Source organism: Pimephales promelas, chromosome 4 (assembly GCF_988280905.1).
Source record: "Pimephales promelas chromosome 4, fPimPro1.hap1.1, whole genome shotgun sequence".
In the NCBI taxonomy this organism is placed as follows: Eukaryota; Metazoa; Chordata; class Actinopteri; order Cypriniformes; family Leuciscidae; genus Pimephales; species Pimephales promelas.
The window spans coordinates 26650046-26666619 of NC_142772.1; the positions used below are offsets into that span (position 1 = coordinate 26650046).

The 16574-nt window shown below is 36.2% G+C and overlaps 1 protein-coding gene across 2 annotated transcripts in view; it reads left to right on the forward strand.

Moving 5' to 3' along the window:
* npr3 (natriuretic peptide receptor 3) overlaps positions 1 to 11882 on the forward strand; it is a 32591-nt gene extending 20709 nt beyond the window's left edge. The window contains exons 4-8 of one of the 2 annotated variants that reach the window (XM_039650125.2): positions 4894 to 5029; positions 6800 to 6894; positions 7054 to 7171; positions 7302 to 7389; positions 10077 to 11882. In XM_039650125.2, the coding sequence (XP_039506059.2) occupies positions 4894 to 5029; positions 6800 to 6894; positions 7054 to 7171; positions 7302 to 7389; positions 10077 to 10188 (549 nt within the window). In that variant the 3' untranslated portion in view covers positions 10189 to 11882. The remainder of the gene's footprint in view (positions 1 to 4893; positions 5030 to 6799; positions 6895 to 7053; positions 7172 to 7301; positions 7390 to 10076) is intronic. The other variant, XM_039650126.2, reaches the window with a different exon arrangement.
* Positions 11883 to 16574: the final 4692 nt, after the last annotated feature.

Sequence of the window (16574 nt, forward strand, 5' to 3'; positions counted from 1 at the left end):
GAGCACTGAACCAAATTCGACGAAACTCGATCAGCGTGAAGTCAAGACATTAAGGATGAAAAAGTGCCACGGGATTTTTGATATCTCGAACGGTTTGGCCGTGGCGAGGAAACGAAATTATGGCGAGAAACATGGAACAGGATGTGTGTTATAACTTCAGCATACATTAACTGATCTTGATGAAACTTCAGCAGTGTTTTCGCTGTAAGAGACCGATCACATGGATGTGACTATTGTGAGTCAAAGTTATAGCGCCACCAACTGGCAGCAGGAAGTGTGTCACTTTCAAAATGCCGTGGCAACGAAACAAACTTTAACATTATTTTTTGATGCTTTTGGGACTCTTAGCTTGCTTGAAATTGCTTGAAACTCAACAGATACATCACATTTATTAGCCAATAGACATGTGCAACTATGGCAAAAGATTAAAGTAATGTCAAAAAAGTAAACACTAAAAGCCTCATATCTTCTAAAAATGTAATTATACATCATTTGTTTCTAAATTAAATTATACAAATATTATAACTTCCCCAATTTTTCCTTTTTTTTCATTTAAGAATTGTGTTTACGTTCAAAAACAGCCAGAATTGTTGTAAAATTCATAAAAAAATAATAATCTGAGTCATACGTAGTGCTATACTGCCCTCTTGTGTTCAATATCAGGTAGGCCTATTGTGTATATTCCCACCGGTTAATCAACGTGTGACTCCGCTGGGACTTGGGAGCTTTTAAATCGCTTACTTAAAACCGAAAGTCAAAATACGGATGTCCGCACAAGACATTAATGGTGTGGAGTAGAGCGAGCATTTTAAATAAATTCCTATTAAGTAGGATTGAACTAAACAGAAAGAATGTTCACTCTGTTCTACTGGTTCCTCGCTGGTGGATCATATGATTACTTTGTCATAATCTATGACAAAAATGCTATTATAAACCATATTAATAATAGATAATACACATTGCTCTTATTTTTGAAAAATACATTCATGAAAAACAAGATAACAAAAATCATTAAAAAAAAATATAGCCATGGCTGCTATAAAGCAACATATAATTGAAAGGCAATTAATAATCTGTCATTACGTCACTGCATTATGATATTACGGCTCCAATACGGTGCAGCACAAAGCACTTATGTGCATCCCGAGCGGAGAATGATGTGCTTGAAGCCACATGAAGTTACAGCGCATTGAGTCCGTATTGAAAAGTTCAAAGCACAAAGGAAATACATATTTATGAACAGTGTATTATACATTATCTATCTATGCAATAGTTTATTGAGCCTTTTCTTTTAAAGGTTTTAAATTTCAGTTACTGTGTGCGTGAAGAACAATTATAGTGCTCTGACTCTAGTGTTGTGATCTAACCGACAGCGTCCGACACCCGGTAGAAAGTAACACGATTAAGTTACAGCAATAAAGTCCAGCAAGAAAAAGTTTCTTCATTCGAAAATATAGACCTTTAGACCTTTATCTTAAAGATCCAGTATAATAGGATTAACATTGAATCATTGAAGATCGTTTCATCATTGACTGTAACCGAATGTGACGTGCTGTTTGAATGCTGAATGGAGAATGACTGACAGGCGCAGAGAGGGAAAAGTTTGTGTTCTTGAATTTAATGACTTAAATATTAATTTCTATATCACATAATAGCTTCAGAACATTAATAATACAGTACACAAAAACTTTATGGTACTTTAGAAAGTTTTTGTGCCTTTGTGCCTAACAGAATAGTATATGCACAATATAGAATTTGAATCAGCCTCGTCAAAGATGGCAGTGTCAGAGCCGATACCGATCCTGAGTATCTAATCGGCGCACTTCTTTTCAACAGTCAAATTGAAATTGAAATTGCTTGAAACTCAACAGATACATCACATTTATTAGCCAGTAGACGTGCAAAGTTTCAGAAACGGGCAATGTGCAAGGACTAAATAGCGCCACCTTTTGACAAAAGTGGGGTTGTTAGTTTTATCTACAGTTACAAAAATCGGTATATACATTGTACTCCTCAAGCCGGACAACTTTCTAATACATAGTCATTAGCTCGGACCAAGAGGAAGTCAGATATTTTGGTTTGAATATGGTGAGCCTCTCTCTGAGCCTACGTCCCTGTATGGCAAGCCCTTTTAACATTTAAAAGCTAAGTTTGCCTGTCCGGAATTAACATTGTAGATATCAACAACGTCTTTCTGTCTATTCGTAATTACATTTTGGATAGTTTGTATTATCATTTAAGACATCTGTAACATAATTGTGACTAGTCGAAATGACAGAGTATGGCAAGCCGTTTTAACATTTAATCATAAAAGGGCCAAAGCCTTCGGCACCGCTACCCGGGTGCCTTTAGGTAACTAAAGGAACCGGGGTTGCGGTGCCACCGGCTTGGGCCCGCCATCGCTGCTCGCAGCTATATTTTTAGATTATATCTCTCACAGTGGACATACACCTACAATGACAATTTCAGATTTCTAAGTGGGAGAACTTGCAAAATAGCATGGTGTTCAAATACTTATTTTCCTCACTATATATATATATATATATATATATATATATGTGTGTGTGTGTGTGTTTCATATTTGTTACTCCATATATGATGTCTTAGAAGATCTGTTCTGGTCTTTCTGTCATATCAGCACACCTAGTAGGGACAGTGAGACCTAACTGGGACATTTTTTCACCAGGGTGAGGAAACTGACATGCGGTTGCACCTTTTCATGGCTGAGCCTGAAGTTAATCAGCCCAAAATAAACAGAAACAGGCTTATGGGTAAAAACAGTGAGTCCAGTGAGCCCTGAGGATGAGTTACTTTCATTCTAATGATGCAGAGCCAATTATGAATTAGTCCCTTTATGGAGTTTTCTCTCCTCACCCAATATGGAGCAATATAACACATACAATTATGTATTAAAATTATATACTGTATATATATATATATATATATACAGTATATATATGTGTGTGTGTGTTTATACTGTAAATAATGTATACTTATAAATAAGAAACTGATTTATGCTTTATAAATAAGGAACTGATTTTAGTCAATTTAAAAGTTTTATTGTGAAACTTAAAGTCAAAAATAACCAGGCTAAATAGGCAATAGAAAAGGGGTAAAAAGGTTAGAAAAAACCTTACAGTGGGTTGATTTATTTTTGTATAAATAAAACAATTTTTTTTTTTTTGTAAGAAATCACTTCATCATTTAAAGATGCTGCAAACTGTGATGGAAAACCACAAATCTCAACAAGGGTGACAGACCTTGAGACCTCTCCTTTTACATCTTAGTTAGAATAATAGAAATTTAATCAAAATCTCTTCTATATCTCTTTCATATCACATTCTTGAACTGGCATCAGTTTTAGACAAACTGTTAGCAATAGTGCCTGATCTTAAACATCAGCAGGGTTTATTTCGCAATGAGAAAACATGACATTTTTTGCATGAGGAATGTTTTGTCCGATACATTTTGTTGCTAAATCACAAGCTGTGCTCTGTATGAAAACACGGCAGGGTTTGTTATGCTCTGAATGCTTGGAGATTTCACCTCCGTTCACGCTTCCAAAAATGAATATGTATATAAGCAGTCTTATGACTATATCAGCTTTTCCTGCTGTTTCACTCTTACTAGGCAGTTGAGGGTGAATGTAAATATACAGTAATCTTGGCAGCCCGATATCGAATCTCCCCCAGGCTGCAGACTGACTAAGCCCCAGGTTTTACTATTGTTTGCCTTGGGCTGCACACATGCAGCATGCGGCTCTGTGGCAGGAACCGACCATTAATCCATATCAAAACATGAGCATCTAGTACGTGCTTTTCAGTATTCATGGCGGCTGGGTAGCCCTTATTATTTTTTAATTGGTTAACATTTCATTGAACAAGACAGTGCTGTTTATGGATCCTTTCCATCTTTTTCACTCTTGATGTTAGAAGACACTGTATGCAGTTGTTCATTCCTTTGCAGTTTTACTAAAATATGAAATTGATAAATGAGTTACTCTTGGATTCCCTCATGATAACCTTTGCTTGAACATATTTGTCCACTAATGTCTTATAATTCTATGTAAATAAAATTTGGGCAAGGTTTCTTCAGAAAGCAAGAGATTATAGAGGGCCGAATATTAAATAAAAGACTGATGAAATGTGAAAAATAAATGCATTTATACTGTAATAATCCACAGAGGCAATGTATTCAATTTTTTTTATAAATTTAATCATCAAATCTTAACTTACTAAAACCATAAAAACCATTATAAAACCATTTCAAAACATTTTTATTATGTATTTTGATTTAGATTTACTCATTTATTTTATGAAAAATACTATGTTCTATTTGAATATTAATTAATATTGTTGTAGCCAATAGCCTCGTGGGCAACACTCCAACACCCTCGAGTTGTCCTCTCTTGATCACGTCCCCCTCTCTGTCTACCCTATTTTAATAAAGACAATTTGTCAAAAATACATCTTAATAATAATAAGATATTAAAATACAAAATACAATCCATATCAAAGAGAGTGTAAATGTGTGAGCCCCGTGATGGACTGGCCATCCGTCCAGGGTGTCCCCCACCTGTGGCCTGTAACGCTAGGATAGGTACCCTGCATCCCCGCAACTCTGCAGAGGACTTAGGGGTTTGGGGATGGATAGAAAATGTTTTATCACTTCTCTATTTCTTATGCTCTATTTCTGATATGCTAATGAAGGGTTAAAGCCTAGATATTGGCCTTTTTTGTTGATGAATAGAGGTGTCTCTCTCGGAAGCAAACATCATTTTGATTAAGCAATTGATGTAGAAATTGAAATAGTCTTCACCTAGTGTTCTTTTACCTTAATAAAAGATAACTGCTCACTTTCACCTTTTCACCTTGCTCTTTTATTGCATTGCAGGTCAATATGTTTATGGAGGGGTTCCATGATGCTTTGATTCTGTATGCAATTGCTTTGCGTGAGGTGATGAGTAACGGTCTGACGAAAAAGGATGGACTGGAAATCACACACCGCATGTGGAACAGAACATTTGAAGGTAATTAGGGGGAAGAAATGATGTGCTTTTTCCTGCAAGCGTTCTATGGATACTGGACTTTGGCAGACAAAATAAACATTACACATTACACGCATAATAGAGCACGTTCTATGAATTGCAATAATTTTATACATGAGAATTTGGGAGTACCCACAAAATATAACATTACTTGCAAGGAAGGGATTTGAAGCAATGTAACATGATAACAGTATCCACACTCAGTCTGTAGTATGATCAGTTACTTGTTTATTTAAATTATACAAATTATGTTAATTGAATAAGTACTCTATCAATAGTCATAATAGACATATTTTGACCATTTTAACCTATTTACAATCACCAATACACTGTATACACTTTCATTTAAAAGATTGGAGTCAGTAAGTTTTTATTTTTTTATTTTTTTAAGAAATTAATACCGTACTTTTATTCAGAAAGGATGCATTAAATTGGTCAGTATTGACAGTGAATGCTTTTCTTTTAAACTTTCTGTTCATCAAAGAATCCTGAAAACAATTTTTCATGGTTTCCACAAAGAAATGGTTCTTTCTTTAAGCACCAAAACAGCATATTAAAAATAATTTCTGAAGGATCATGTGACAATGAAGTTGGAGTAAAGCACCGTTCACACCAAGAATGGTAACTATAAATTGGCGTCCACACCAACGCATGATATTGTTCTGTTTATTCTAAGCAATGCAGTTTTGTCGTCTTCCACTTTAATGCGTGATTGGTTGTCAATGTTTTTATTGTTCATTAGGTGAAAAAAACTGTTCTGAAAGTGATTCTAGCGATATTATTAATATTTACCATTATCATTATAGTTTTGCCGTGGTGTCTGCTATTCTTTTACATTTATAATGATATTTAGAACTATATCTTTTTTGTTATTGTTATACAGTAGTTATCATCTTTGGTGTGAATGGGCCTTAATGGCTGCTGAAAATTCAGCTTCATCCATCACAGTAATAAATTAAATTTCAAAATGTAATAAAATAGAAAACTGTTATTTTAAATTGTTATCATATTTCACAAAATGATTGTTTTTCATAGTAATTCAAATTCATGCAGTCTTGCTGAGCATAAGAGACTTTTTACAAAAAAAAAAAAAAATCGAACCCAAATTTTTTAACGGTAGTGTGTATATAGCAATTTTCAAGAAACCACATAAATTGGTTGGTGGGTTGGAAACACTTTTGTCCTTTAACAAATCAACATCCGATTAAATTATATTTTACACTCTTAGCTTATTATTAAGAAAACAGTAATGCATATTTTGTGCAAAAACACTGGAATCTGAACACTGACCAAGTCCCATTTTATTCCCATTATTATTATTCACCACATTTGATTCCCATTATTGTAGTTGCGAACAGAGGGTTCGCCAGTATTCTTACCACTGTAATTCATTAAACTTCCCTCACAAAATAGGTGCTCAGACATGTCTGCGGCCCAGACCTGTCTCAATGACCACAGCAAGACAACTAAACGTGAAAAAACAATGTTTTGCTCTGCCAGAATCATCAGGAACAGGGTCATGTTTTCCTGTTAAATTAAATAATATTTTAAACATCTCAAGAATTCACGAACACAGATGTACAGATGAAATTACCATTTCTGCAGTTAAAGCCAACAAAAATGGCAGGAGGCGGATGAGATTTCCTGTTGTATTGCCCACCCGGAATTTGCCGATTCTTGCTGGTGTTTTCCTTGGAATGTTTGACTTTTCAAACTAATTAATTTTCTCATTCCTCGCATTCCGTTATACAGGCATTGCTGGCCAGGTGTCTCTAGATGCCAATGGTGACCGAAATGGGGATTTCTCTGTCGTTAGGATGACAGACCCAGAGGCAGGAACGCACGAGGTATGCGCATGTAATCGTTTCTGCTTTATTTGACCAAAAAAGTCAGGACAGTAAGGGAAATTCAGTCATTTCAAACTAATTTTCAGCATTTGGTTTACTTTGTGTCGGAATTATGTCTGAAGTAAGAAAAGAGATGTCTTCTTCTTCTTATGCCTTTAGACTATCATGAACTTTGGCAGCAATGGAAATTTCATAACCATGCCAGGCTTTAAGAAGGAATGGTTCTCCTTGCGAACAGCACCAGGGCCTTCACCCCCAAAACACATTGATCAATCATGTAAATTACCTCTACTTCTTAAAGACTATCACTTTTTTGTAACAGCATGATATTCACATGTGTCAAATATTTATTATTATAATATATGTGTGCAGCTTTCCTTATAAATGGTTTCAATTTCTTTTCTAAGCAGGTGGACTAGGTGTATCGGCAGTGACTGGCCTAATAGTAGGGGGGATTCTAGGAACAGCTCTACTCATGGCATTCTACTTCTTTAGGTAAACACCAAAAATATTTTTCCCCCTAAAATAGGTCAATGTATTAAAGTCCCCCTGTAGTCAATAATTGTATACCTTAAAATTCATCTTTGTTCACCAAAATGACACTTTAAAAAAATTTCCTCTGAAAACAAATGTTCTAAAACGGGTAACCCTAAAATAGGGACTTTAAGAAACAGCTGCTGATAGAACGGCGACGGCAGCCGGAAGTAAACAGTTAACTGCAGTAGCTAAAGAGCGCAAAAATCACTATTTAATCATCAGACAAAATACAAAAAGAACGTGATTTTAAAAAGTAATACAAGGGTTGGTTTTGGCACTTAATGATATACAGAAACGATTACAATGCCACATAACCTAAAACATAACATTAACTGTCTTAATCTGTCACGTAGTAATGACTACAGCAAATCAGCTGTTCTCCCGTAGTAGACGGTTACAGTAGAACGTTGCGAAGTAGCAGTTCATGTCGCACATTAGAACGCCAAAATGCCGTTGCCGTTCCACCAGAGGCTGTTTCTTAACGTCCCGGTCCCACTTTATATTAAGTGGCTTTAAGTACTATGTACTTACATCGAAAAATAAGTACATTGTACTTATTTTGTTCAGGTTGTATTGTAAAACACTTTTGTATTGTATTTTGTATTGAAGCCCAGGGAATGGAGACTTCCTCCCGAGGTGGTGGAGCTTCGTAGGGAGAACTTTGGTCAAACTAAAGTCAAGTCCACCTTTCACATCGTTTGTACAATGCATTGCTCTATTTGGTTCTCCCTCACACATCCAGCTCTGCTTGGACTGGATGTGATGTATTAGGTGTGGTTAAAGCCACACCGGTACGCATTTCCCGATATCTTTGCTCCCGGGAGTTTACCCTCATGTGGAGTTTTGGATACTGTGGGCTCGGCCTCTGAGGGGGCCCGGCTCATATAATCCGGTCTCTCTCAACTGAGGTTGTTGAGACCATTGTCCAATCCAGAGCCCCTTCCACGAGAAAACTATATGCATTGAAATGGAAATTATTCTCCACCTGGTGTGGTTAACATCACTGAGATCCTGTTAACTGCCCTGTTGGTAGTCTTGATTTCTTGCAAGACCGCTTCTCTGCTGGATTATCTCCTATCTCCTTCTATCTTAAACGTTTACGTGGTGGCTATTTCGGCCTACCACACCCCTCTGGAGGGTACCTCTATCAGGAGAGATCCTCTAATTACTCGTTTTTCTCCGTGGTACATTGAGGTTGAGACCTGCACTGCATTTAGAGCACCGGCTTGGGATTTGGCCATTGTACTTGAGGGTCTGGCTTTCGCTCCTTTCGAGCCTATTGAAGAGGTTTCAGAAAAAATTCCTCATTTTGGAAACGTTATTTCTCCTTGCTATTTCATCTATCAAGAGAATTGGAGATTTGCATGCCGGGTTGCTCCTTTATGCCTACGTTCACACAGAGCTGCTCTGTGGCGTAAGTCTGAGCAGTTATTTGTCACGCTTTGGGTCACTCAAGAGAGGGTGCCCTGCATCTAAACAGGTAGTGAGCAATTGGATAGTTGAGGCTATCTCATTGGCTTATGAAGGGGCCAGGCAGCCTTCACCTATGGTGCTCATCACGCCAACATTTTATGTAATGGAAATAGATCTAAATACTTCAAAAACTTCTCATGATTCGGTAATCTTGATAGCTGCATTAGTAAAAATGTATAATAGCTGTAGTAAAAGTATTCGAGAGAGTTTCACATGTAATATGTAGCTATTTCATATGCAAGCATGTCAGCCAATCACAGCAGTGGGTGGTTACACTGAATCCCACAGCAGACTTGCCCCTTCAAACAGAGCGTCAAACAGGGCTTGGAAAAATGCCTTTTATTACTAAATTATGACCATTTTTAATCTAAAAACATACTAACACTATAAGGGTAACCCAGGAAACATTATAAAATAATAAAATAACCCCATGGGGACCTCAGGGGACCTTTAATGATATGCTAAAGCCCGCCCACACGTTGATGTGATTGGTTACAAGGTAGTTTGTGACATAAGGAACACCGGCGATTATAAAAACTGCGTTCAAAACTGCGCTCAATTCCTCTGAGCCTGACCAATCCTCTGTGTTAGAGGTTTGGCTGGTTAGCACAGTCCAATTAGCCTCTGCTGACAAATGCTGTAACTACTCCATCTGTCTGCAAAAGGCATCTTTCTCCTTCATTCAAAAGTAGACAAGTTTTGTGGCCGCCAGTCAAAATGCCGCCAGCTAGTACCCAAGAAAAAAAAACAGGCACCACTCTCACTTTGCTTGTCAGAAGCATTTGTGGCGTGGCATTTGCAACAAGTTAGCTTGATCTGCGGCAAGGCTCATTCGACAGTGAGAAGGCTTCTTCTTTTGTCTCGGCATCCAGCGAGGAGAAGATGTTTGTTGCTAAAGGAGAATTATTCTAAGATCCTATATCAAATTTCCCACTTATATAGATGGGTAGCCCCGCCCGGGATGCAGAGCCATAGGTTTGCACAGATTCCCTGATGCATTCACTAAGGCTTCAGTATTCAGAGAAAAATGATTTTCCGCAAAGTGTCTAGCAACGTAATACGAGTGAGTACGTGCAGTAATACGTATCAATGGGGAACTAAGTGCCCAAATGTTATTAGTATGCTGATACTTGACATCTACATTCATGATATTGTTCTTCATCGCTCCTCAGGAGGAATTACAGGATAACCATTGAACGGAGAACACCTCGAGAAGAGTGTGACATTGGAAAACACCGTCAGTTGCGGGAGGACTCCATCAGATCGAACTTCTCTGCAGCGTAGTCTGCAGTCGTAAGTCGACTGCTGGGTTGTTCGAATTCTGGGAAGGTGCATCTCAAATGGGTCTGTTGGCTTAACAAACACCATCCCAGGAACCCAGAAATATTTATAGACATGCTGTAGTGTTTTTTTCCTTGTAAATTGTTCTTGCTCTTTAATTCGTAAACTCAGGAAAGTTGAATTTTTGGAGGAGAAGTGCTCGCAAGGCTTCTTGTCTCTGTAAAGAAAAAGGGTCGTTTTTTTTTTTTTTAAGCTACAGACCTTTTTTCCCTGAAAAAAAACTTTTTCCCTGTTGAAGCCTGTCAGTTTTGTAGAAAAGAGTGGGCTGACTTGAGTCCTGTCAGCTGCTGGGTCGGTGGCGCGAAGCGGTTATGAGATATTGAGGACTGTTAGTGTGAAACTCAGAACTTAAGCTTACTTAAAACCTAACATTCTCCCCAGTGATCTCGGCATCACTTGACCTTCCTTTTCTTCGATTAGAGAATGTCCTGTAGAACACACTGATAAACATCCATTCTTTCTTCTTTGTAGACTTGGTTAGGAGGCACTGATTAATAAAAAACCGATGTGAACTTTTGTTCCTCTCTGTCAACACCTATCTCAGCAAGCTTTGATATATCAAATTTGGCTGCATGCTGAAACTGAAACACTGAACTGTTTTTATTTATGATTATAAATTCTGATTTTCTACAATAGGTTTTAGTCCCACTAATTATAATAATTGAATATAATTTCAACTCTCTGTCATATCTTGATTTACACTGCCATGTACAGTTTCATACATGCTGCTGGGTGCCTCATAACCAAATGTTGTTTGATTAAATTGATAAAAACTGACTGTTGTAAACCTAAACTATATCCATCCATGTCAAGGTGTTTAAAATAGGAATAATTTCTGCTTTTGAAACTTGTCATGCTTTAATAGCAGCAAAAAGTCTACTATATGTCAGTTGTTTTTACAGCCCACTTTTTGTTGTTAAACATCACACTTTTTGAACGCTAGAAAGAGTTTCAAAGAAGAGATGATTCTGCTCAAATCATGCCTGATTTTTCATGGTCCTGCACTTTTTTCCATCTGTTAAGGTGAACTACAGAGGCAAGCAATTTGTTTGGTTTAAAAAGATAAAAATTAGGTTGTGAGAAAGTTATGTAATAGGTATATACTGTAGATATGTCACAACATGATTTCATACACAACAGAAGCCGGTCTACCTATCAAAGAAAGATTTTGAAAAGCTATGTTCAGTTTTTATTGCACATGTACATTTTTTTTTAACTTTATGTCTTTAGATTGTCTTCATCAGGAGGTGGTTATCAATAATCTATCAGTTTAATAGCATATTATAAATAATATTTTTAACTTTTGTGATTATTCAGTAATGAGGATGAGATGTAAATGTGAAATGTCACATTTAAAACCGCAATTGGCAATTGTATACTGATGTAAGTAAATGTATCAACATAAGATGTGATGTTATTTATTGATATTTTTGTAGAGGTTTCATTTTTCTTAGTGTTGATTTTAACATTGTGTCTTGTGTGAAATATACAGAATCATTTTTGTAAACAGTATATCTGCCTTGTCAGAGCAAATTTTATCTGATAAGTATATTTACAAGGCTTTGAAAACACTCAGAAGAATTGTAACTTATTTAGATTGATACATATTGACCAATTAAAAAGAAAATTTATGAAATGAAATAGTCTCTCTGTGTTTACCACTAGTGCCTTTCATACAACTAGGCCGACTTTAGTCGCCGCACGTCTTTTGCTCTTGTAATTTAGTGTCTGAAATTCATAACCAACAGTGTGGATATGTTTTCCGTGAGCTTGTGTCCACTCAGTGGACCAATGGACTATCATAGCTGTGGTCTGAAATTCCTCATAGATCTCCAAGAGTGTGTGCAAATGATTCCAAACTGCAGAGACACTATGTGAACCAAGGTCATGTAGCCAAAGCAAACACAACTCACTTCCTTTGCTGCTCATCACAACAGGTGTCTCACACACAACATTTTTCCATTGATAGTCCATCTATACAACTCCTCCAGAACAAATTTTAATTCTAAGGGATTGTTTACTCAAAAATGAAAAATCGAACCTGTATTGATTTCTGTCATGAATGTGAAACACAATTGATAGATTTCTTTTTTGGCTGAACTGTTCCTTTAAGATTCTCCTAAATGTTTATCTCACCAGACACTCTTCAAATTACCATCAAAATTATGAACCAGTAGTCTGAAGTCATGACTCTTAAAGGGTTAGTTCACCCAAAAATGAAAATTAAGTCATTAATTACTCACCCCCATGCTGTACCAACCCCGTAAGACCTTCGTTCGTCTTCGGAACACAAATGAAGATATTTTTGATTAAATTTGAGAGCTGTATAACTACCACATTGGCTCCTAAGGGACTGCCTCTTGACGGCCCAGAAAGTCAATGAAGAAAATGTTTAAATATCCCAAGTGACTACCGTGGCTCAACTATATGTTTATCAAGCGACGCGAATACTTTTTGTGCGAAAAAACAAACAAAAATAACGAGTTTATTCGACTATTTCTTTTCTTCCTTGTAGGCCAGAACGAGACTTCATTATAGATTTCCACGACGCATGCGCGAGATTTGCGATCTGCGTACAACAGCTTACACTACTTCAGATTGCAATTCTCGCGCATGCGTCGTGGAAATCTATAAGGAAGTCTCGTTCTGGCCTACAAGGAAGAAAAGAAATAGTCGAATAAACTCGTTATTTTTGTTTGTTTTTTCGCACAAAAAGTATTCGCGTCGCTTGATAAACATATAGTTGAGCCACGGTAGTCACTTGGGATATTTAAACATTTTCTTCATTGACTTTCTGGGCCGTCAAGAGGCAGTCCCTTAGGAGCCAATGTGGTAGTTATACAGCTCTCAAATTTAATCAAAAATATCTTCATTTGTGTTCCGAAGACGAACGAAGGTCTTACGGGGTTGGTACAGCATGGGGGTGAGTAATTAATGACTTAATTTTCATTTTTGGGTGAACTAACCCTTTAATGTCTATTGGAGTAGTACAGTATGAGTTCAAACACACTTCAAAGAACCATGAAATCCCAGCTGATACAAAGTCATTCTTTGACCTCACATCTGGCAATGGAAAACCACATGGAAAAATTCCTTGAATGCTTCTTAATCAGAAGACCACAGACTACGAGGCTGAACCTATTGACTAAGCAAATACCCTTAAACAGAGAAGAAAACACACAACAGCTCAAAATCTTAACAAACTGCTATTGTAATGTTTTTTCCTTTTTCTTCACATCTTGTTACATTGTCTTAGTCTTAACAAGGGAAGCAGATCTATTTCCAGCACACTTTGATGGAATGCATTTTTTTTTCCAGAAATGCAAAGGTTTCCTGTAATCATGGTGTTCAAGTGTTTTCAAGAGGAATCCATTATTCAGTGCCTCTGCCATAACACATGTTGTAGTTGCTGGAGTGATTCTTAAATATTAGTACAGTGTGTGTCTGTGCAGGAAAATGATCAATGACCATTTGTAGTGATTTGTGAAAGGCATCTTGTAAAATCTAGGGAGATAAAAGCTGTTACCATTACCATTTATCACAATGCTAAATTTCACGTTGCTTGTCTGGTAAAGGATATTGGTACTGGTTTTTCCTTATGATTTTTTTTTTTTTGATCCAATCACTTGAGCAACAACATTAGCCACTTGTAAACTTTTATATTTTTAATAATATTTAAAATAAAAACTTAAATATTTTTGTCACAAAACTTGTCTACTTTTGAATGAAGGAGAAAGATGCCTTTTGCAGACAGATGGAGTAGTTACAGTTATTTGCCAGGAGAGGCTAACTGGACTGTGCTAACCAGCCAAACCTTGACCCCTCTGAGAAATCTAGTTATTTTTGACATATGAAGACATGACTTTAGTTAAATACAAATCATATATTATTACTTTTAGTGTGTACAACCTGACATACTTGTAAGTGGCTGTTATAATAGTTTATGATCTGAAGTGATACTCATACTCAAATGTGTTGTTTTCTCTTGTGGAATCTTATCAGTCCTTTGTGAAATACCACTGATGCTTGAGCAAAAGTGTCAATAAATGAATGCAACTAAAAATTTCTCGAATGCCTTTACTGTAAAAAAAAAAAAAAGAAGCCTATTCATTTTAATTAGTTTAAACTATAAAGATGCACACTAAGATAAATCATTAGAAACTTGCAGGAAAAATACAACCACAAAAGTGTTTAAAGTGCCTTTTAGATTCTTAAGTTCTGATAAGTAAAAACAGGGAAAAAGGTTCATTTATAAGTTAAAATGCATATAAACAATCTCTTTCAGAACATGTTGTTGCATACTGAATTCTAGAATATTTTTTAAAAGTTATTTTGCATCATACCTCTTAAAGATGTTTAAACATCTTTAAAGCAGATTCAATAAATAAACTAATAAATAAATAAGTTGTCTACGAGCTCCGACATCCATAGATATCACCTCCAAAGTTCAGATTAGTGGTCAATCAATTGTCTTTAGCTTAATATTTGATCATCATAAAGATTGTAATGCACGATTTGCAGGTAAACATGCCCACAAACAGGTATAAGAAGAACTCTGTAATTAAGGGTTTTAACTCCATTAAATTAAATCTATATCAGTTATATTCTTGAAATCATAACAGTCTTGAACTAAGCCTCAATGCAGGGGCTTAATTGTGAAGAAATGCTTTATAAAACCATTTACATAACATTTTTTTTATCAGAGTATCAAACTTCAGCACTCAACGGAATGCTCTCCCTTATTGCACAATTGCATGTGATGTTGGATAAATATTATTATCCAGGCGGGATGTTGTGAAGGATGCTTTCATTAAATTTACTCAGTGGCCAGATTAACATCTGTGTTGTTACAAACAATACAGCTCTCTGAAACAGCCTCAGTATCAACACTGCCCATTGCTCTTCCAGTCTTCTCAGACTGCTTATGACCTCTGTGGCCTTAGTATGTCCTCACAGAGACGTCAGAGTTTCCTTATCAGTTGTGATTCTTTGTCCCAGAGCCCCCTGTTTGAATTTCATACACATTTAAGTCTTGAAGCAATTTCAGTCTTCCTTCCTCCTTGATGCAGGGTTTCCTTTTCATCAGTCTTGTTCAACTCTGATCAATTTCACTTTCCTGCTACTCAGCCGTGCAGCCCTGTTGATGTTCAGGCTGAGGAACAAGCCACTGGGGCTTCTCACAATGACCTTCTAAGGTCGGTCACAGTCTTCTTGAATGTTTTGACTTGATGTTAAAAACTGTTTGCAATCAAAACTTCGGTGTTAATCTATTAATCATCTGCAAAATAATCTGGCTTTATGCATGACAATGCAAATCTAAATATGCTCTTTGTTCAACATCAAAAGGAAAATATTAACATTTCTTAACATTAGATTTGGTTATAAGTCACACTTGGCAGCAAAGCACGAAGTATTATGTAATGCAAGCATTAAAATACTGCTTGCTATCCTGTTTCCATAGCAATAGAGACATTTGAATAGTCCAGCAATCTGTCTCAGACTTTTTTTTATTTATTTATTTTTATCAGAATGAGTTGATGGAGTGGAGTGGAGTTAAAAAGAGAAATGCAATCTCAGTGCAAAAAAAAAACTGAGTCAGTACTTCAAACCTTACGGTGACTAAAAAACAGCTCTGATGATATGAGGACCCCTTACGAAACAAAAATATATGGGAATATACTGCAAAATATGATACGACATAATACATTATACATCTTCATATATGGGAAACTAGTGCTTATATTTTTCAACATACTGCAATATATGCATTGACCATGTATACCTATACAGTATATTAAAGAATATAAAATATTTATAAATGAAGACAAAAATAGCATTACATGAAGTATTTACAAAGTTGTATCCTTTATTGTGTACATATGAAGAGTTCAGATGCAAAAGCCTCTAAGTGCCATTTGAAATTTTCTTCTAGAATGATATTTTTTATCAAGCTTGTATATTTAAGTTCAGTGATTTCACTTAAATGGCAATGATAATTACCTATTAATTGTTATTTAAGTGAAATTCCTGAACTTAAATATACAAGTTTGATAAAAATCATCATTACAGAAGAACATTTCAAATGGCATTTCTTTTGCATCTGAACTCTTCATATATTGCACATACATGTTCCCATATAAATGTGAATGTATGTTGACTCACATATACTTTATCACACACAGGAATGAGTTACATCAGATTTCCAGTTCCCAGCATGCTTTGCTTCTGACTGTTATTTAATGTGTTTAACGCAATATTAATATAGGGGGAGATCTGTTAGTTCCCTTTCCTAGTCACTCCGAGTTACGTCGGATGATGAGAATGGGGTT